We start from the raw sequence: 22,992 nt of genomic DNA on the forward strand, positions 1-22,992 counted from the left end.
ATGCAAAGCTGTGTCACCAAGAAAGAGCAGTTTGTGGTACCTGTCATTTTTGATATCATAAAGCCTTTAAGTGAAATTATGTTTGGCAGTAAGAAGAGAAGTGTGGCAAACCAAAACTGAGATGCATTGACAAATAGAGTTATAACCTCTAACTGTGGTATAACCACAGCATTTTTTTTCACGGGGAGCAAATCTGACAACATCAGATGCCAACCTGCCACAGTGACAGTGTGACTTATTTCAAACCCATCTGCTGCTGCCTCAAACCACAGGATGAGCAGAGATTTGTTTCCTTGTTTTGTAATTACTTCTTTGAATATGTAATTTTCCCATGCACCTATAAACTGGTGTACTTACTGACCTGAAAGGTGTAGAAGGGAATTGTGTTGAGGATTGTGGCACTGCTTTAGTGGGAGGGATACCTAAGGCTGTGATGAGTGCTACCCAACTTAAAGCCATCACAAATCTTTTTTACAGGTTGTCCTATCACAGAAGCATCTGTATAGGGTAGTTCCCAGGTCTAATTATTTAAACTTTTGGTTATACAGCAACATAGCTTTTATCCTCTCCTTTAGCCTTCTTTTTCTAGTGTGGATAAGAAGCACCCTGCATCCTAAACACTTGTCCTAGTGAATATAAAATGAAAACTACATAGCAGCTGTATTCAGGTAACTGTAATATCACAATGCAAAATAACTAAAGCCATAATTTAGACTGGAAATCTGCTATTCATCCTTCCTTGAATAATGAAGAACATGTATCACATCTCAAACGTTCTCAGATTTATCAGATTCCAGTGTGAAACACCTGCTGCCACGGGGAGGTGCAGAACAGGATGTCTGCTCCAGGAGTGACGTATGTCCTGAGAAGGTCCTGCTGCCTGAGAGGATATTTCGAATGGCTTTCCACTGTACCTGCTGGTCATGAGGAATACCCTCAGGGCAGAATGCTGTGAAAGGGCACATGATAAACACAATCAGTTTTTGGACAGAAATGTATGTGTGACAGCACTTGTCTGCTTTCTAACAGCTAGAAGTGACAAGACTGTACTTACACACATTGTCACAGAAGTCAGGCGCCATGAGCATCACTGCTAAACATAATCCTCTCCGTGCAATGAATTGTCTCTATTTAAACTGTTCCTGTGCTTAGATTACAATGATGTTTTCAGAGTAGGAACTTCCCAATGGGTTCCACATCTAATACAAGATGTATGGCTGCATGTGGGCAGAAAATGAAGTGACACATCAATTTCTGTGGGTAATTTAGGGATAGCCTGTCCTGTGGTGTTGTTTACACTTAGGTTTCCCCTGGTGGTTTTGATGCTTGGCTGATGGCAATACTGAGAACAAGCCTCGGAGGCCCTGTGCTCTTTTTGCATTAAATATTAAACAGATTTGGACGCTTGCTTTGGCAAGCTCTTGGTTCTGGAAGAACTTGCTGATATTAGTGCTCATCAAAGGATATGAGCTTTTGCTTAGCACTGTTTTAGGCATGTTAGCGTGCTTCCAGAGATGAATGGAGGGCAACTCAGTTTTTCAAGTCTCTCTGAAGACTTGCTTTGGCCGCATCTACGTAGGAATAAACACCTCCAAGTTTTTCCTATTTTCAGAAGACGCCCTCAAGAACTGCACTTTGAGTTCTGAATATCTGCAGCTTATTAGAGAAAAAAATAAAGAATGTAGGCTGCTCAATGGAGTTCTTGATACAGTTGCCACAGTAGTGTGTCCTTAGTTGAATGTTGTTGGGTCTAGCTACTTACATCTTTGGCTTTAAGGTTAGTAGGCTCTTCTGTAAGTAGATCTGAGTATTTATCCTGACCTAATTCAGTGTGTTGTCAGTCTCATAAATCTCCTCTGGTAGCCGCCTGCCAACTGAGCATCAACTTGAAATGAGGCACAGGAAAGAGGCTCTTGCTGGTGCTGCTGATTTCCTTCCCCGTGAAAACACCATGGTCCTGGGAAGAGAATGTTTGTAAAGGACTCTTGACAAGTGCCTGCTTGTCAAGCGTTTGGTGTTTTCTTGACAAGAGCTGTCACTTGATGAGATCAAGACTTAGGTCTTCTCCTTGCCAGGCCTCCACCCACTCTTTGCCCCTTTTGTTGGCGTGCAGATATATCCCAACCCTGACTGGTTCTCCTGTGACCTGCTGATTTACTGCATCAACACCTTTTTCTTTCCCAGTGATACCACAGGTTTATTGCTCCTTGGGACAAACACGGTTTCTTCCATGGGGTTTGGTGTTTCTGATCCATCTTCTTCAGCACAAGGAAGGTGGGAGGGTCCTCTCCCTGCACATTTCTCCATGAACCCCACTTCATCTGAGATTCCTTAGCAAAACCAATGCTAAGGAATGCTAAGCCAAGGTCTTTGTATTAAACAGCCTTTCAGAATCACCAGGATAACTTTAATGTTTGCTGCTCCTTGTCTTTCCCATCTCTTCTGCTGATGCCAAACTGTTTGACCCTGTTGTGAACTGCAGCGCAAGCACGTCACAGCAGGTCTGTGTTCCTGTGCGCCTGCACAGAGCCCCACGCACCGCAGCCAATGCCTCAGGCGCTGCTTGGCAGATGAATCTGTGATACTTGAAATGCACGTGAGCCGTGGCAGTGCCTGTGTGAGCCTGCTCTCTGCAGGGCCTGGCAGACAGCAGGTGTGATGGGTCCTGGTGTCCGCAGCTGCTAAGGGAGACCCCCGGCTGCAACTGCCCTACATGGGACTTCGTATTTCTGGCCTGATGGGGAGCACCAGCATACACAACCTGCTGGTTACTACAGGCAGATGCAGGTACTCTCTAACCTCTGTCTTCTCTTTACATATTTTAAACTCTGGACAAAAGGATGCCCCGGTTCAGCAGAGCACTGGGGCAGTTGTTCGACAGCAAAGCACATGCTTGCTTGCCAAGTGTGTACTCAAATTCCATTAAGTGCTTTACTAAATAGGACTGATTTTGATAATTGGCATCAAGATTACTGGTGAGATTAACTCATTGTGCCAATTACTTTTTTCAAAAGTGTCACATGTTCTTTTGTGGCATGATAAAAGTTATTCTGGATACAGAATAATTCACATAATTCTTCATTTGAATGAAGATTTGCATGTGCTCTAGCTCTACCTCCCCTCAAATTGTGCTTTAAGAATGCTGAGGGGAAACCCCGCAGTTCTTGTGCATTGTGGCCCTGGAAGGAGGCACCTGAGTTGGGCAAAGCCTTAGATTCTAAGTTCTTGCCATTTTGGTTCTTTTCAAACAATTAGCTGTGCTCTTGCAGTCCCCCTGGGCACCCAGCCCATACTCTCCCTGCTCAGCCCATGCATTGCCAGCTTCTTGAACCCTCTCCCACTTCAAAGAGGTGCCATCAGGGGAGTAAACGTCTAAGGCCAGCAGTGACTCTTTCAGCTCCACACACAATTGCAGTAATGCTTCAAAAGCTGCAGTCAGGTCAAGGAATTGTTGCCCTTCAAAAGGTAGAAAATGATTCTGAAAGAGACTAGGTGGTGTTGGCAGGCACTGGGGCACACAAGAGTATTATTCTGTATCTTACACAGTTGCATGAGTGTGGTTCAAATAAACAATAACTGTGCATCTTGCTAAGCAAACAAATTAAATCAATTTGCATATGAAGGAATATTAAATGTGCAGGTATCCAGAGACAGGATGCAGGGCTGGATGGGCAGCTGCTGTTGACCATGCTGTGTATCTGAATTCACTGGCAAATAGAGCCAGTAGATTCTGTGTAAGGCTTTAGGGGCGGTGAGTGCTGCATGGAGCTATAACTGTGAGCTGTGCATCATGGCGTGTTTTTTGTCTTGCAGACCCCCAATGGATTATTACTGACCCCCAGCCCGCTGCTGTCCAGCATTCACTTCTGGAGCAGCCTCAGTCCTGTTGCTCCTCTGAGTCCTGCCAGGCTGCAGGGACCAAACACTCTGTTCCAGGTAGGTCTTCCCAATGCACAGGTTTCATTGCTAAACGCACACATATGGAAGAGACATTGTGGGAACATGTCCTCACATCAGTCTGGAGCTTTTCAAACAGATCACAAAAATACAGGCATTAACAGGCACTTTTATAGAGAGGCCTACTTACTTGTACCCTCTTCCAGTCCTTGGCAGCACAGTCAGAACGTGCAGGGCAGCATCTGCTGCAGAAAGCACGCACATATTGTGTGAAAGAAAGAGAAATAAATGCTGGACCCCAGAGAGAGCAGGTAACAGAGCTCTCAGAGCTGCAGGAACAGAGTGCAGACCACTCAGTGACCAGCCAGGAGAGGGCTGGAACATGGGCTCTGGGTAAACCAAGAAAGTTTGGGTCTCACCCAGTGAGGAGGGTGTAGGTTTATCCTTTTGTCCTAATAAGCTACTTCTCACTCAGAAAGACAAGGCTTTTTGAACCCAAAGGCTCCATTTCCAGTTCTCCTGCCAATTATCCATGTGTCCTCAGCCAAGGACATAACCTCTGAGCATGACCCCGCTGTATGTAACAGCAGAAGGCAGCATTGTGCCCACTCTCTCCCGAGTATTGGCAGAGTAAAATTCTCAAAACTTTACAGAGATGTGGTAAATACAAAAGTTATTTAATAACCCAGGATGGCCACAGCACTCGGCTGCAGCATTTGCATGAGGCTTGGGAAGAAGATAGTGGGGATGGTATTTGCAGCTCCAGCTGTAGCTGCTGCAAAACAGATGATTCATTAAGTCACAGAAGAAATTATGTTAATCTGCTGATTGGCAAGGAACCCAATGGCCATCTGCACAACTGGAGGTGCAAAGACACCCCTGGAATGAACACCCCGACTGTTGTGGAGGTCCAGCATTAACAGAGGAGAAGGCTACTGATAGACAGGGTCCCTGGGTTAGTCTCTGAACCTTCAGGGAGGCTTACTGCCCAAATCCAGGGCTGGGCTTTAGCTCAAGTAGTTGCTCAGGTAATGTCTGCACTGGGATACTCAGTCTTTCTATCTCCAGCTGCACATGGAACTCAGGGCTCCTTATCTGTGTTTTAGATAAACTCATTAACCCCTACTGGACCTTAGTTTTGCACACATAGTTAGAAACAGCCAGACATTTCATGTGAGAAGTGCTTGTGCTGAGACCTGGAATGAGCTTATACAGACACATGCTGGCCATTCCCTGGGGGGACTGAAAGTGAGGAGTGGCCTTGGCTTTCCCTTCTGAGAGACCCAAAGGGCCTTATAAATGACATTTGATTCAAGCAAAGGCCACGATAACAAGTTCTAGAGCACAAAGCCTTATTTTAACAGCAAATAGGAAATGAAAACCACAGCTGAATGCCGGCCAAGCCCACCAAGAACTGATGGGTCAGCCAGTGTAGGCGGCAGGGTAGAGCTCTCCTCAGGCTGCCTGCACAGGCAGCCACACTCCATGCATACCCAGAGAAGAGCTTGTAATCAGGTTCTGTGTTTTAATGAATCTTGGCAGAAGTGATGGAAGCATTTCCTGAGGTTTGGTGTGGTTAAAGCAGAGATATCAGCCAGTTTGGGCCACACCAGGAGGATGGTGCCAGATGCCCTGCAGCACCGCACTGCTCAGCCGGGCTTTACAAGGAGCGGTGGCAGACAGCCATCACCAACTACCATCTGAGTGGAAGAGTAAACCTGTGACCAGCACCTTATTATATGCACGTGGAGGGCGTGGTTACACCACAGTTGGCTGTCAAGGACTGATCTGATACAGGGTAAAAATATACCAGATGCTTGAAGCTGTTCAGCTCTCAAGCCCTCTTGTCTCCCTCAAGCCAAGAGAAACCCAGCACAGCTCATAGAGCTCGAGGCCAGATCAGTATCTAACACTGGGACAATTCCTGCCTCATGCTGCAGCAAGTTTTTTCCACCTACTTGCTTTACTTTTTCTCAGGTCAGATGTTAAGAACTACTCAATACCCACCACTGCAGGCAAGGTGCAGTTTTGATGCTGTCATGAACTAGGAATTCACAGCTTCTGTATTGGATAAGTTTTTTTGCACAGTACTTCTAAAGCAGCAGGTGACAAGAAATGACAATGCATTCTGCTTCGCATGCTGAATGGTGTAGCTAGTTGTAGTTTCTCAGTGAATTACTTGAGAGTAATTTTCCCCATGCTTTGTATCCCCAGTTGTTCTTTTTCTGCCCTAAAATTACATCTCAACTTTCACTTTTGCCAAACTTTTTCCTGTCCAAAAGAAAGACAAAAAGGATGCACTGTAATTAATAGTGTGCAGACTGAAAAATATTTTTGGAAGCAGAAAAGATGGTGAAGATTCCTCTGTAGTGTTCACTTTTCCAGGTCGGTAAGAAATGTATTATGTGAACTTTTATTTAAAAAATAGCCAGTAACAGATCTTTGTATCCTCATGCATTTACAAATTATTCAGGTTTTGTCCTCCATCTTGCATTCCTAATGGCTGATGCAGGCATTTGGTACATGTCTTACTGTATAGACATCACAACTCTTGAAACCATCTGGAGCCAGTTGCTAATGCTAAATCCATGTGCTTCTTGGGCTGAATGTTTTGAGATAAAGAGTAATTTTTACTTTTTGGCCCCTTACAGTTTCCAACTCTGCTAAATGGTCACATACCAGTGCCACTCCCCAGTCTGGACAGAGCCTCTTCACCAGTATTGCTTTCTCCAAATGCTCAGAAATCCTGATGACGCCTCGTTTACACCAAGGATGTATTGGTGGATTTAACACTTCATTCCTATGGGCTAGTTTTTCCTGTGTCATGAGAAGGACATTGTGAAACCCTTTATTACTTTGGTTTGCACTTTTCATTACATGGATAATCTACTTTTATTATGTTAGCATTTTTCAACAGTGTTTATATATAAAAGTATATATAAATCTGTTATGCATTAAATGAATTGTAATTTTTTTATATCATAGCTCTCAAGTGTTGAACACATCTGTTGTTGATGAAGTAATTTTCTTAATGGATTGCAACCATGTATCTAACAGGGATGTGAAGCTTCTTTTTAATCCCTTTTTCTGCATATTATGCATTGTGCTTGTGTAAACTATAACCAGCTGTGCCTTCTTTTGCATAAAGTCATGTAAATGATTTATATATTTTCTAGTATTAAGATAAAAAGTTGAAAGGAAAAAATGAGTATTGAACAGCCCTATGGTAGTATTTCAGTATTTTCTCCATGGATAGGCCATATGATGCAGTGTATTTATGTAACTTTGTATTAAGTGCTTTCAAATTGTATAAAAATAACCTTTTAATTTTTCTTTGCTGAAGTGAAAACATAATCCATGTTACAGCCAGGAGATGTAGTTCAGAGTAACAAAGCCACATTTACGCCCAGGTTCTTCTGTCAAGTTGCAACAGGGAGGAACTGGGCTGTGTATGTTCATGAGATATTTCCAGCATTTGAGAGTACTTCTGTAGAAAAGGAGACATTGCTTAGAATTTATTTGGCCTATACTTCTTATGAACTGTCAACATTACAGCCGCAAAGAGTGGAGGTAATCTCTGTCCTCCCAGGGAATAAGGATCATTCCCAATAATTTCCAGGTGCTTTGTTCAGCTGTGCCAAGTGCCTTCTACTACGTCCCTGGAAAGACTATTGTAGCTACACAAGCTCTGAAGGTCACATTTCCCCTTCCCCAAAGCTGAAAAGTTACACGTCTGTAAATTGATGCCTGGTGCTTGCAAAGAGGCAGAGCCTGTACATGTGGGATGTTTATACATAAACAGCTGAATTCTGGATGAAAAAACAGCACTGTGTTACTATATACTTGCAACTTGAACTTACTGGGTATGTCCTCTACCTTGAGGGGATGGTTTAGTCATATAAATGTCAGGTTAGGATTAGGCCAGACTCCCTGGCACCAGAGACTCTAATCCTGGCAGGGCTGATGCAAATCTTCAGTTTCCTGAGGTGGTTAAATTGGCTTCAATGCAGCTGTACTGTGCCGTCGGTTTTTCAGATGAGACCTTAAAAGCCAACCCCAAATCTGATCCCTGTTTGTGATAGGTCATTCGAACCTCAACTTTGCTTTCTGGCCGAGCAGCAGGCCATGGTCTGTTCTTTTTGAAATGTATGCAGTGAGTTGTCTGCTGATTTTCTGCTTGGATGCATTTCAGTGATGATGTGTGTAGTTATTTGTAAAGTGCTTTTGGATCCTTCAACCCGAAAGGTGCTAAATAAACATTTTATTAATGCAGTTCTGATGTTGAAAAGCCATTTTTGGGGCAGAGGTGGTTGACAAAAGACAGCAGGAATTTTCCTCAAGGTTGCACAACCAAAAAACAACTCGTAAGTTCCACTTGCAGTGATAAAAACCAGCAGTAGCCACGTAAGTACCAGCTGATAGAGACAGCAATTGAATGCCAGACATGAGGAGAACAAATGAAGCACTTGGAATGTCATTTGCTGGACTCAGCGTTTCAAGAGCTCAAGATGTGCCATCCCACGGAGTCAAAAAGAGAAGATGAACCTACACAAAATTTATGAGTGAATGCAAATTTTATAAAAAGTAAAATCAGAATAAGTTGGAGGAAAGGGCAGCGTGTAACTGATGGGACTGACGAGGGTAGTGAAGGTAAATCACCAGGGCTTGCAGACTGAACATTCCTCTTCCAATGCATTCTCCCCAGATACATGGAATATTTTACAAGTTTTGTACAATTTACAACAAGAGGCAATTATTTCACACTAGAGAGCTGACTCCTGCCTCATTTTTAAAAACTCATGAATACCTACTTACACCTTTAAGGCATGAACAGCAGCATAGAGTCTTGTCTTGTATGTGCCATGGTAGCTAAGGGGAGAATCTGGCATCAAGACCACGTTTCTCTGTATGAATTTAAAAAGATGAAAACATGCTAGTATGGAATACTACACTGCAAAAAACCAGTTGACCATGAGAGGAGGGGTGTGTGACAAGAGAAGAGATACTTAGAAATACCTGGATTCCCATGATTTTATTTCTTCCAAGGTTTTACTATTAATAAGGCACATTTTTTTCTTCTCAAAAGGCTCAACATAGCCACAGTTTCCCTCCCACCCTCCAACCCTTAAATTATTTTGGACTTCCTTTAAAAATAGCAGAAAACAACAATTCTGGGACAAACTCCTATTTGAAAAAATTACTGGAAAGGATCTGAGAGAATCCAATAAAACAATGGAAAACAAAAGTGGGAAGAAGTACTGTCTTCTCATCTTTGAGAGAATAAAAATAGCAAGAGAACACATCTTCTGTTAGTTGACTTTTCAGTTGAAAAAAATAGGCTGTCAAAATCTGCCTTCTAGATCAGTCAATAATGTGGAACAAAAATTTTCGCTATTGGGAAGTATTTATACAAATAAAGTCCAGCTTCTCAAGTCTAACACTTATATGAAACACTAGACTGTTATGCCTTACGCTTTGAAGAAAATATTCTATTGGTAATCTACTGAATTTTATTAACAGGTATTTTTTTAACTGTAGAGAAAAATCAAATAAATGTTTTAAAATAAATACTGTGGAAGTGTCAATATTTCTGTGGCATGGAGAGCTCCAAGCCAACAATCCTGGGGAACAAAATGGGAGTTATTCTCTTCTCAGTATTCTTGGTAGTAATTGCAATTTGATCATACTTGGGGGATTTATTACAAGATTTGTACTTTATTCATGCTTCAGCAATACACAAGAAATGACCCAGTTACAGAGACTGGGTGCACAATTAGGGTCTGTTTGGCTTACCTGCGCCTTGTTTCATCAGGAAAGCAAGCATCCCGCAGAAGGGCCACGGCTTTGCCAAGAGCTTGTGCACACCTTTGGCCCTGGCACAGGTAAGCAGCTTCCGTTCTAAAGAAAAGTTCCAAGGTGGGGAAAACGGTGATAGGTGATAAACTATAGCAAAAGACCTGACACACATCCATCATGGCAAGAAAGACTGATTTGTTTTGTCTGACTAAAACTGGTCTCATCAGACAGGCACTTACCCATCTGGAAATACCTACCAAGAAGGGAAGAACTGTTTAAAGGGGAAGTGGTCCTTTCAAACAGGATTACAGGGTTAATTTTAACAGAACAACCCTCTGCATTAAAAGGCTGTGTGATCTCGTGCCTACAGGAAACATCTTCAGAAGCCATCATGACACCCGAATGTATTTAGACAAAGCACAGTAAGTACAGGCAGTCTTTTATGTAAGGGCATAGCTATTCCCTTCTGATCTTCACACTGTCTGTATATCCTGTAGGATAAACAAACACAGGCCTCAGATCTAAGCATAACCCTCCAAAGTTACCAGAAAACTGCAACTTTTAAAATCCGTTTTAGCCCCGAACTGTTACTGCTCTTACCAATTAATGTGAGAGTGCTCTGCACAGATGGAGTACATACCTATTTCTTGAGGGCAAAGAGATTGACAGCACAAGTGAGAAGCAGTATGAATTTATTTAAATGAAAAAAGCAGAATGAACCTCAGGCAAGGACTCTGAAGCAATCAGCATCATGGCCTGCCTTGGGTAGGGGCTGGTATTTGAAGAAAGCATCCTAGAAGATATGATTCTAGGATGTGCTGGAGCTCTTTTGTGAGGTTCCCATCAGTTCACATTCACTCTGCAAGAAGCGCAAATGCATAAATGTAAACAAAATTATTCCTAACACGGCTCCAGGCCAGCTACCCCCTCCTGCAAATCAAATAACAAGACAGCGAAGAAAGGAAGAAACAAGTCTTTGAAAAAACAAGCTCAGGGTGTGAAAGAGGAGGGGCAGGTGACAGTGCAGATGCTACCATGCAAGGCCTGGACAGAGATGCTCTACACGTTGGAGAACAAACAGGGAAAAGCATTTTCCCTGGTTTGCAATCCACAGCAATGGCAATTCCATCAACAGAAAGATCCCACTGCAACAAATGAAGGAACTTCATAGCACTCTGGGGAAAAATGTATTTCAAGGCAGAGCATCTGAGCCAAGTAAGACTCAAATTTCATTAGGAGGACCATGAAAGAGATGTGCTCAGGCAGGCCTGCTTCTTGAGTGAGCTTGAAGGATGCAGCCAGCACAATAAATTAAGCAGTTATTTACCACAGCAGCATGTGTGTATGTATGCATTCAGTTTAAGTTTGCTCAAAAGTTACAGAACTTAAATGATTCAGGGATTTTAGAAAACATGCAAAAATATTTGGAAATTGTTCATGTTTTCCACTGACATCAGTTTTACTCAGTTAGAGGCACTGCTCAGTGAAAGTCACATACAAGAGATTAAAAAAACCAATCTAGAATATCTGAACTCTAATCCCAGTTCTGAAAACTGGTTCCCACTATGGCTGAGAACTGGACTACTGATTCTTGTGCAGTTGAACTCCACAGATGGAAGAAGGTGAATGGCAGAAATTTGAAAGCTTGTACATTGCAAAATGTATACCTGCTTGGCTTTTATACTTTTCACAATCATCCCACCTGTACAGTCAGAGCTTACCTACAATGTTCCAACTGCTACATACTTTGTTTATGTTTCATAATTGCACTTGTTACCTTGCCAGTCTCCTACACTGGTATGACACAGATACTGGTGACATACCACGGATGTACACAAAGGCCAAATGAGAGCTTTAAATCTTTAACAGCCCAATCTCTGAAAAAATAAACCGCCCCAAACCACATAAAGTAAGCATTCCCAAAATTAATGCATTTCATAGAGATGCTGTATTTGTTTTAAAGCCAAAATTACTGAAGGTAAATAAGGCACTGAAATATGCTAACGAGGTGCAGGAATTACTTCAACTCTGCTCATCAGTAACCAGACAAAATGATCATGTCACAGACAAGGTAAGTTCTGAATTCTCTTCAGTGTCATCATGTGCTGTAGCTCTGTGTTTCCATGATTTGTTTGGATTTCCTTAAAGTCTGACCTTAATTCTGAGCATTTCCTGGGTTTATGATACTTAGCCTGCAGTTATTTACAACATACCTTTCATATATTTTGTCCTCAATAATGGAATGTATTCTTAACCTTAATTCTGCTTTAACATTGCAGAACAGAAACAATGTACCTTTATTACAATGAAAAACTCATGCACAAACAACAAGCAAGCAGGCCAAAGAACGCTACCTTGCAGTTTTTCAAAAGATTTGCAAATACAAAGTATGTTGATTCTTCAATAATTGTTTATTTTAACTTTTATTCCCAATTCAGGGATACACTCTGGCTACTTAATGCTGTGGTAAAGCAGCACAAAAATAACACAGCCATGTTGAGATGCACGTTCCACTGGCGCACTGCTGAGCCGTTGGTTTGCCCCTTGTATCTCCCACCCTGTCCTGTCAATCCCCATCCTCCACCCACCCTCTCTCCCCTTGAACCTTCACCTGCACATGAATGCAACCACATCACCAGCACCTGCCTCTGTCCTGGCTTCCAGCCCACCTGACTCTGACACACACCTACACCCACACCTTGCCAGCCCTACCCTGGCCTAGGTGGGACACACCAGGTATCTTCTAAAAATAACTACCTAAAATCAGCCATGACGAGCAGGCCATTTCTCGTTAACTGATCACTCATCGTCAAGCAAAGGTGGTCACACCAAACACTGAAAGTCATCCATTTTTAGCGATTCTCTGCTTGGTTTTTGACACACTTGGGGTCTTCTCCCAAAAAGGCCAACACTCCTACAGTTCTTGGGAACAGTGAAACCAAGTCTGTAGTACCTGACTCTGCCAGACAGGAGGCATAGCACAGAATTCCACGGAAAGAATGTCAGAGATACCCAGCAACTTCAGACTTGCTGACTACTGCTCCAAACATGCAACTGCCACAGAACTATCTCTGCTGATGCAGGGATTTCAATAACAGACAATTTTAAAAAGCCCCAGACTGGCTTGACAACAGATGCCAAGTTTCTTAAATATGTTCTTTAAAGCTACCTCCTAAATAAGAACACAGATTCACTTGTAGGTCTTTAGAAAAAACTTCTTTATAAACAGACTGCTTTAATTTGATGGAAGATCTTTTCATTTGTAACAAAAAAGCTGGATTTCTACTTAAAATGCAACATCCTTTTGTTAGCTGCAGCTGATCCCTTTTTAAGTTTATTAATGCACTTCATTTTACCAGGTAAACCTTTAAGTCCTTTACTCATTAGTGTCACATTATTACTTGTTCTTTTATGACGTATAAAGTATTACTCTTCTAGAAATGCTAAACCCCACATTTATCCACAGTGAACATTTAGTCTACCTTCACTACTTCTGTAAAAAAGGATGTTTTTCTGACACTTCTTTCTTCAACACTGTCACGTCTACAACGTATTTCCTACAAAGTCCATCGGTATATAAAATCTAGATCAGATCCATAGCAACTATAAAAATATATATAACAACTCAGGACAAGGTTTTTCATCAGTGCCAACTGTGCCTCTGCCACACCCTTAGCGCTCGCACTGGGACCAGGGGAGCCCCGCTCCTGTCTGAGCCTCATGTTACACTCCCAGGCCGTGTGACACGCAGGGCTGGCTCACCAGCAGTGAGACTGGACCACGCCACTGAGAAGGTCCTGAGCAGCCTCAGCCACGGAGGAGCCACGTCCCTTCCACTGCCACTGCTCTGTACTGAATGAACTAAAGGAGCGGCCAAAGGTGACCCTGGGGGCTCCCACAACACACGGACCTCACTAAGTGCTGCCAACAACGCCCCAAGAATCGCAAGTTCACTTAGTCTGTCTTTTTAACAACACAGGGCTTTTGTTATTATAAATTTCAAAACAAAACCAAAGAATTCCACATAATATTTATACTTTCAAAAGTACAATATTAATACAGGTCGGTCAGTTAGAAATAACAGCAGTTTGTTAGGTCTACAAGATTTAACGTAAAACCGGTTTACAAATGCTGAAAAGCAGTAGTGGTCCAATAGTCACCATTACACATGAATTTCTCTCTTCCAGAAAATAAAATTAAAAAAAAAAAAAAATCCCAATTCAAATTTACTAGTATCAATGAAATATTAAAACACCCCCAAACATGCCACAATCACTATTCACAAATAAAGTTAAAATGAAATATACAAAAATTCACTTAATACTGTTAAATAACAATAAACTACAAGATTTCCTGAACAGAAATGGTAGGACCCCTGAACGTTTTACAGTGAATGTCAGGAAAAATTAAGTTACCTATGACTATTTTCATGATATACCAGCCAAAGATTTACATGACCATTTCAAAATATACCAATAAAGATTTACAGTCTCTTTAGGATGCACTAAACAAATAGGTTCATAAAGGTGAACACAAATGCTTAAAAATACTGCAACCATCACCAAGGGTGTACTTATGATACTCACTGAGATGCATAAGCATAGTAGTAATATGTTTACTATCTCTGGAAAACAGGTAACATCTAAGATCTGAAAAACTCTCTAAGTTCCCATTGTAAAAGCTCTGTAGCATAGTGAGCTCTTCTCAAGTACAAACTTGCTTCTTTCCTGTTGATTTCAAGTGAATAATGCACAAATGGGAGAGCAACAAGGTGGGAAAAGTGTGACATTATTCCCATGTTTGTGTAATTAGTTGTCCTGCTCCTCTGTAATGAAAAGTAAGCCAGGGTCCAACATATATGAATTGTCTTTTTACATTTTGTATTTCTAAGTTAAAAATAAGGTAAAAAAGTTATTGTTTCTGCAGGCCCCATATGCACAACAATGTGCAAATATGTTATGCTGGAGTAAGCCTGACAAAACGTCCAGCCTCCATGCTCTAATTTACCAATAACTAACATAGGATCTAAGAGCAAATCAAAGTTACTTTTCACTTGATTGAATCAACCTTCACACCATGAGCTTTTCAAAAACATAATATGCATTATAATTTTTCAACTATTTCAACACATACTTCCAATGTTAAATAAGGAATTAAGTGCCAAGAACTTAGAGTATTAAAGATGGCTCACCTATAGCCAAGCAAAGCTATGTTTACATTCCAGGAAACACTGCAGTTTAAGAAATACAAAAAACCCCCGCAGCAGTAGAACATTTTATCAAGAGAAACAGATGCATTCACATATTATAAAGCCATTGCAACTTCTTCAGGCATGGAACTGTTGTGTTAACTATACAGACAGTAGTTATTTAGCAGCAATGATTCCGCAATAAATAATGCACTGTGTTTCTCAGTCCTGCACAAAAATTGCAGCTACAGTTACATCAACAGCTGTAACCTACTGGCTCTAGTGGCAGAGGAGACCTTAAAACCAACTGTACAAAAAATTGTCACACTGTGACAACAAATATAAAAACATAATTTGCAGGTTGGAAATAAAAAGACTCCACTGTTAAGAGGACAGTGTAGACAAACTGCGATTCCAAGTCCACCAACAGAAAGCACTGCCTTCAGATCCGAGTCCTTGATCGACAGGATAGGCTTGGGCTTGACTCTGCACTGCCCCCTTTAGAAAAGCATGCTCTGCCTTCTGTTCTTCCCATGTCCTGCAACACAACACGGACCATGGTAAGAAACTGAAGCATTTGCACCAAGGAGTATTAAGTTATTATCCAGATCTTCATCCCACTTCAAGGCAACACCCTTTGTGCTTCAACCAGCATCGGCACCTTTCTTTTAACTGCACTCACTGTTTTTCACTTTGCCACCACTCACCCCCATACAGTACTGGTTTGAAACCCCAAAATGTTCTCACCTTCACAGTCCCTGCCCATCCCTAGTAAAACTCCCATCTTTCTGTGCATTTAGCTTGCATGTCTCTACAGGAATCTCAGTAAACCATTCTGGATTTTTTTTTCTCTGTATATTCACACAAACATATTTAACAAAGCATTTTTCAATTCCGAATGCCTCTGGCACAGCATTCTGTAAGCAAGCATGAGAAAATATAAAGCTTTCCATACCGGTCTCTGGGTAAGTGGAATTTCGAAAGCCAGGGTCCTTTTGCAACTGAATCTCTTTTAGACTGAATATTGAAACATCTGGAATGTAACAAAGAAATTAATTAATATACAAGTGTAAAACCATGTTTTACCAGCTAAAATTATATTCTTAATTATATCGTTTGAATTAAAAAAATGTTTCCCATTCACAAATATTTAAGCCACTAGACTTTTTAAATACATTAGAGCTTTTCTTTACTCAATGTACTTAGCTTAATGCACTATCTTAACAGTACTCTGCTACTTTACAACTCCTCTTACTTTCAGGCAGAGTGTGTATTCTTGTTCCAAGACTTCTGAAGTACGCATGTTTCATGGCCTCTTCTGCTGAAATTCTCTTCTTTGATTCATACTATTAATATAAAAGCATACAACTGTGTTGGTTTCCATTAGAAATCTCTTTGCATCAAATGATTTCATGAGAGAGAGTTCTATTTGCTCAATATTTCTCGTAATTCACTAGGACAATTTTTTTCTTTACTTTCATTTCACATATGACTATCTGATGTTTTATCAAAATCAGTACTGTCAACACGTAACAAGGTTGCTAAAATACTAAAAATAACTTCTGCAAATGGATGCAGGTCAAAACTACACCTCATCTTTATTTGTAGATGGTACAATGATTAGGTATCTCCTGCTTGTCATCTGTGCAATTCTAGGCAAGGATGCATCTGTTTAAAAAGCTGCACACAAACAAATTCCAATGCTGCATCTACTCAAAGATGCAGGAGTTGGCCTTCCATCTTGCTTCCACCTCATTTTTAATACAGATTCAAAGATTAAACCTACGTACCAATTCAGCTTTTGAATACAGTTGCAACATCAAGGAGTACTATTACATCTTAGTAACTCCTTCTCTAGTACTAAACTCAGTTTATCATTAAAGAAATTTAGCATTTGTATTTAAAAGTTCTGGTTTAATACCATATTTCACAAGAGATTTAGTTCCTACAGGGCTCACATAGAATAATTCTATTTTTACAAAAGGTAGTAAGAGAAGAAATCAGTTCTGGAGAAAAAAAAAGCAAGCATCAGTTTTTTAGTTCTCACACTACACTGGCTTCTTCTCACACCTGTCATCCACTACAGACACAGCTACACATTCCACTTTGAGACAGAACTAAATACTTTGGCTTCTAATACATTTTGTACGTAATATATTAAAACTCAAAACTTCCGCTTTTATAAAGTAAAGCCACAAAACACATCTTACTTGAAGAAACTTCGCTATCAACTCAATTCCTTCCGTGTCTAGCCTAAAAATAAAAATATTTTTTAAAATTAAAACAATTATTGAATTGTATTTACGAAAGTAAAACTGCAGAGGAACTGACTTAATTGAATTATATCAAACCTGAAAATTAGACCTAAGCCACGGAAATGCTTTCACCTAAACAACATTTATTCATGTTAATGTGAATACATGTGAGTCCTAATATCACAGAACAAGACTATTTGGAAAACACTAGGGACACAAAATCCTTAGTTTGGATTGTCATTTACTAGGTTGACCTGGATCATTTATTTGAATCTTTTAAGTTACTTCTTTTAAGCTTAATACTATTCATTTACTAGAGGGATACAATGTTAGATCTTCTTCAAGGTACACAAATGTCTTTGTCATTAATTCTATTTATGATTTATGATATGATTTATTTATGATATTTATATATGATTACAAGAAACTGCTCAAGGAAACCTGGCCATTTTAACAAATGGCCTGGGTCTAGTATATAACCAGAAGAGAATCTGTGTTCTTTAGGATATGCTGTGTGAATTCTCCTACTGTGGAGACATTACTAATCAGAGTTTATTGTTCCACAGGTCATTAAGGAGCTGTGGTACCTAGATTGATATTAGAGGAAGTAATCACACAGTACCAGGTTCTGCTTTGCATTATCATCGGCCCACAATAGCACAACTGATGAATAGTTTCACACTGTTCAGTGGCAGACTGTACTCAGAAATGCATTCCCACTTAGGAATATGCAAAGCCACAAGGATGCGTATTTTCTATTAATAAAACACAAAGTACCTTGGTGCATGGTTGATGAGAGGTTGTGGTTTATACTTAGGAAAGTTGTAGTTTCTAAATTCATCACTGGACGAAATGCCTGGCCATGTTTCTTGACATGGAGTTCCTGCATTTAGAAGCAGTAACAAATTCAACTTAAAAAATGTAAACAAACAACTTTGACATACAAAAGCATTCAATCCTGTAATTGAAAGGGGACAGGGAAAAAATCATTCAATATGGCTATGTTGTGCAAACTCAGCTGGACAGTCAGCTGAATCATTTTTCATGACCTCGATTACAATGTAATATGTAATTGTTCTGAAATAAAGATCCACAGTTCTCATACAAATACGGTGTGTTAGCATTAACATTACTAAAAGTATCCATTTACCAAGAAGTCTGAAAATTAAGTGCAGTTCATCTTCAACAGTCGAACCGGGAAAAAGGGGCCTTCCTGATGCCATTTCAAAAAATATGCATCCGACGCCCCTTTATAAAGACAGAGAAAAAGATAAAGCAGAAATAATCCTGTAATCTCAGCTCGTAAAGACTTCTGGGATTTCTCTTCGATTAAAGCAAATTACTGGTTATTAGCCACACACTGCTATTAAAATATACAGAAAGGTGTGTAGCAACAGAAGAGCTGTCAAAGACTAAACAAAACCTGGGTCATAGCTGTATTATATTCTCTTCCTTCAGATGTTGAGTTAATCAATTTTATTAAAGTTCAAGGTAAAACACCACATTGCCCTATCATTAGGAGAAGAAGGCTTGTTTTTTTCCCCTAATACTGTGGGCCTAGTGTTAGTTTACTCTGAGCAATAAAAAAGTACTACTCTGCATTTTCAGAGGAATAACAGCGTCTTTCCAGTCTACCAATCCTTTCCCAAAAAATCTAACTCAGTTGTAGCCTACAAAAATTCAAAGGCTGAATTTTTGAATGCTACTATTTAACAGCAAAGTTGACATTTTTTCAACTTGACTAAGAACAAAAATTTGTATTAGACAAAGTTATACAAACCACATGTCAATTTGAGTTGAATACTCTGAAGATCCAAGGAGAACATCAGGTGGTCTGTACCATAATGTGACAACTTCGTTGGAGTAAGTCTTTGTAGGAACAGACTTCGCTCTTGCCAATCCTTGATAAAAAGGGAAATGAAGAGTCATGTACAGCTTGCTGAAATCCTTTTTGTATGAAACTGACAAACTATTTTTAGAACCTTATTATACTTGCTAAATACCATCTCTTAGTGTTATTTAAGGCCCTAATAAAGAGATTTCTAATGCCGTTTAGTAATTATGGCAATCTCACGGCCAGCATTTTAAGCACAGAAGAAAGGTAAACAGATCAAAACCTGGACTAATCCAGTAAATTTCATTAAATCAGTATAGCATTAGATTGATATGACACTTCCCTGCGGCAAAAACCTTCTGCACTGTTTCTGGAAAATTACATTGCCGAAGGCAACAAACAATTAACTAAATGCTGGAAACCATTTAGACCAAACCAGTGTTGGCTCAGCAGGGGTTTTCCATGCTAATATTGTCAAATTGTCAGCAATATCTTCAACAGAATTCAGGTATATAATGTTAGATGCAATCTTCTGAGCAACTTTCATTCACACAGAAAGGGTAAAATCAGAGGCACAGAGCAAAACTTTTAAAGGATCTTCCAGACACAGAAGGTAATAGGAAAATGTTCCTGTTACAGAAGGTAAAAGGAAAATGTAGTTGCCCCACTCTACCGTAAATCCCAAGGAATTTGGTGTGTCAGTGATAGTGCAACACCTGACAATTTAGCACATGAACAAACCCTTCCTCATTCCTGTCATTACCCTGCTTTAGAGTGACTGCGGAGTGTTAGGATGACTAAGTATCAATTTCACAGGAAGCTGCAAGATTACTTTCAAGTGGAGTGACAGCGTTACCTATAGAGATATTACACTGACTACTATACCCTGTAAAAGGCTGACTTTCATTTTCCATTTGAGAACACACAAATACAGACCCAAGGTACTCATTTCTCCTTTTAAAGAATAATTATTTTCCTTTGCTGAGAGAAAAAAATTTTTGTTACAGGGTAATTTCAGGCCATACCAAAGTCTGCAAGCTTCAGTTCTCCTTTTTCATTAATTAGTAGATTCTGCGGCTTCAAATCTCGATGTAACACCTTTCTCCTATGACAATACGCCAAACCACGAAGAATCTGATATAAAAATAGCTACAAAAGAGAACATTTACATAAATTAGATAAAAAATGGTAATCTACAGATTGCATGACTAGTTGGGCACTGGAGAGTTAAGTACTGTAAGCAGGACAAAATCACTTCTCTAAAAAGTGAGTTACTCTCCTTATGAGCAAATTCTGGACATCATCATTATTGTTCAAGGATTTAAAATTACACTAATGCACTGCTTTAACACCACACTTTACAACAAAGACTTTAAGAGCAATTTGTTCTGTTTAACTGAAGAGAAACATTATTTTTAAAGTAAGCAGTTACCACTGCTCTTCCCCACTTATGTCTTTGAAGAAAACTGTCTCCGACTATATACTCAAGTTCCCTTCTGCCACAGAGTCCCTTCTGGAAACGCAGCTCAGCAGCGTTTCTATCCAACTGTGCTGAACCACATAAAGAACGCCTTGGCATGGAAAAATACATGTAGATTCACAAGCTGAGGAAGATGGAGAAATGGGTGAGTATTATTAAAGCAGCCCAACTGCCTCTGGTATTTACATTCATCCCTTCACCTTGACACAGAGAGGTTTATTTTAATCCTTTAGAACAGCAAGCCAAGCAAACAACTTCAGTCATGTGTATCAATGCTGCACATGTATAGATATAGAAGTAGTATGGGGCAAAAAAAGGTCTAGCAGTGGGCAGCCAAGCAAGTTTAATGCATCACTGCATTAAGAACTAATACTTTGCAGTTTCTGTATGTATAAAGGGTCTGACCTCGAACATGGGACTTTTGGGTAGCCACTGCTGGCATTTACCACACAGCAGTAACTCAGTCAGCACAGGTAACCAAACGTACAACAAAAAAATACAAAGCATTACAGAAAGCAGTGTGACAAATTCATCAGGTAACAGGAGGAAAACTCATCATGTGACCTATGACGAAAAACACTAGAATGACAGAACGAGACGACAGTCTTAAGCTGCGCCAAGGGAAATATAGGCTGGATGTCAGGAAAAAGTTTTTTACAGAAAGGGTGATAAAGGACTGGAATGGTCTGCCTGGGGAGGTGGTGGAGTCACTATCCCTGGATGTGTTTAAAGAAAGACTGGATGTGATGCTCGGTGCCATGGTTTAGTTGAGGTGCTAGGGCTGGGTTGGACTTGATGATCTTGGAGGTTTCTTCCAACCTACACATTCTGTGATTCTGTGAATGTTTTTATATGACCACATTCTAATATATCTAATACATTATTTTTGCATCAAGTGACATCACCAAATTCTTTTTCATGAACTGGACAAATACACAGCAGGTGTAGTTACATCCATCTGTTCTCAGTGTGCTGACATGGGATTCATCTGTGCTAGAAAAACAGGAATTTGGATTGATTTCTTTCTCTTTGCTTTCCTTTCTGAAGAGCAGAATGAGAAGCCTTGCTCCATCTACTCCGGCCCATACTGTTGAGGGAGTAGTCAATCCCAAACTTTATTAGCAGGACTTCAATAGAAGTCAATGGCCTACCTAATGTACACTGGCACTGCAAGGATTAGTCAAGAATGCAAAGCAGATTACAGAAATTGTGAAGCTTCACCACAGTTGGCAGGGATCCTTCTGGAAATGCACAGGATGCCATGTATTAGCTCAAAATTTTGGCTAAAACACTAATACCTGCAGCAATCACACATATCTTCATTTTGTTGAAACACAAAAACCTAAAATTAGCTGAGGAATGTGAGGAAGTGACGTCAGGGAGGTTTCTCAAATGTTAATGATGACTCAGACCCCCCCAGTTATTAGAAGGTAAGCACCTACAGCTACCACAGCTAAGCAGCTGTTCTGGTTTCCCAGTGCCAAAGGTACTGACCACTTAAATTTGCTCTTTGAGCACAGTTTAAACCATAGGCAAACAAGGAAAAGCAATTCCTCCCCTTATCTCAGATTACCACAAGTAGATTCTGGCTTGTTCACTAACTGCACTTATTATAAGAGTCAGATTCCCAGTTACAGCTTCCCCTTATTTTTTTAAGCTTAAAGAACTGCTTATTAACTTGCAGCTAATTAAAAACACAAGCGTAATTATGATTTTTGGTTGTCTCTCTGAAGTAGAAACAAATGAAAGAATTTTCCTTTGCAGACTCTCAAGTGGCAACAGAGTAGGTTATGGGCAGATGCCTTTCCCTTACTTAGGGAGATGCTTACAGTAATGTGGCAACAGAGTGAAAGGGAAAGCTCACCGAACAGTAATCAATATCTAGCCTGAGTGCCAAATCACGTCACTCATTTCACGACAGTACTGTACTGTTTGGAAGCTTGTTTCTAAAACCCTAAGTATTAAAGAACACTAACAGTTATGTCAGTTTTCCAAATAAAAGCCTGCTTTTAACAAGAGAAATAACACCTGACCCTGACTTAGTTTCAGCAGGCCAGATTGGAAACTCAGTCCCTTGACCTGGCCACAACCATAGCTAAAAGAAAAAGCAAATTAGGCCCTAAGGAAAATTTTATTTCCATTTTCTTACTAATGGGAATATTAAAATCACTCATTCTTAAATATGTATTTCTGATTTGTCATTTGTGTGGTAAGCAGTGGCACCCAAAACCACATTCATGATTGAGGCTACATTTTCCTCAGTGTCCATATATAAATTTGAGGATATATCAAACTACAGACTTAGTAAATGAGTATAAAATAATGGAAGGACAAGAAGTCAAAAATGTTATGAATGTATTATTTTTTAGAAATTCTAAAATTTTAGATATGTAGCTTCAAAGAGAATGAAAACACATGAAATTATATAATCTCCTCTTTTCAATGTTTTAAACACATTAAACAGCATCTTTAGACACCATCTGATGTCAAATGTAGCTAAGTCAGGCAAAAAAGGAAGTTAAGTTTCTTTATTTTATTTTTA

At 40.0% G+C, this 22,992-nt stretch overlaps 2 protein-coding genes across 4 annotated transcripts in view; one reads left to right on the forward strand and one right to left on the reverse strand.

Annotated features, from left to right (window-relative positions):
• Window positions 1-9,433, forward strand: part of ELK3 (ETS transcription factor ELK3) — a 36,817-nt gene extending 27,384 nt beyond the window's left edge. For both annotated transcript variants that reach the window (XM_066183413.1, XM_066183412.1), the window contains 2 exons: window positions 3,814-3,936; window positions 6,549-9,433. In XM_066183413.1, coding sequence (XP_066039510.1) covers window positions 3,814-3,936; window positions 6,549-6,647 — 222 coding nt within the window. In that variant the 3' untranslated portion in view covers window positions 6,648-9,433. The remainder of the gene's footprint in view (window positions 1-3,813; window positions 3,937-6,548) is intronic.
• A 4,222-nt stretch (window positions 9,434-13,655) lies between these two features.
• Window positions 13,656-22,992, reverse strand: part of CDK17 (cyclin dependent kinase 17) — a 90,866-nt gene continuing 81,529 nt past the window's right edge. For both annotated transcript variants that reach the window (XM_066183416.1, XM_066183415.1), the window contains 8 exons: window positions 19,996-20,119; window positions 18,917-19,037; window positions 18,287-18,384; window positions 17,914-18,019; window positions 17,092-17,134; window positions 16,137-16,227; window positions 15,837-15,914; window positions 13,656-15,419 (listed from right to left, as the gene is read on the reverse strand). In XM_066183416.1, coding sequence (XP_066039513.1) covers window positions 15,382-15,419; window positions 15,837-15,914; window positions 16,137-16,227; window positions 17,092-17,134; window positions 17,914-18,019; window positions 18,287-18,384; window positions 18,917-19,037; window positions 19,996-20,119 — 699 coding nt within the window. In that variant the 3' untranslated portion in view covers window positions 13,656-15,381. The remainder of the gene's footprint in view (window positions 15,420-15,836; window positions 15,915-16,136; window positions 16,228-17,091; window positions 17,135-17,913; window positions 18,020-18,286; window positions 18,385-18,916; window positions 19,038-19,995; window positions 20,120-22,992) is intronic.

This window comes from Chamaea fasciata, unplaced genomic scaffold (assembly GCF_029207755.1).
Source record: "Chamaea fasciata isolate MVZ Bird 193981 ecotype frontalis unplaced genomic scaffold, bChaFas1.0.hap1 SCAF_5, whole genome shotgun sequence".
Classification (NCBI taxonomy): Eukaryota; Metazoa; Chordata; class Aves; order Passeriformes; family Sylviidae; genus Chamaea; species Chamaea fasciata.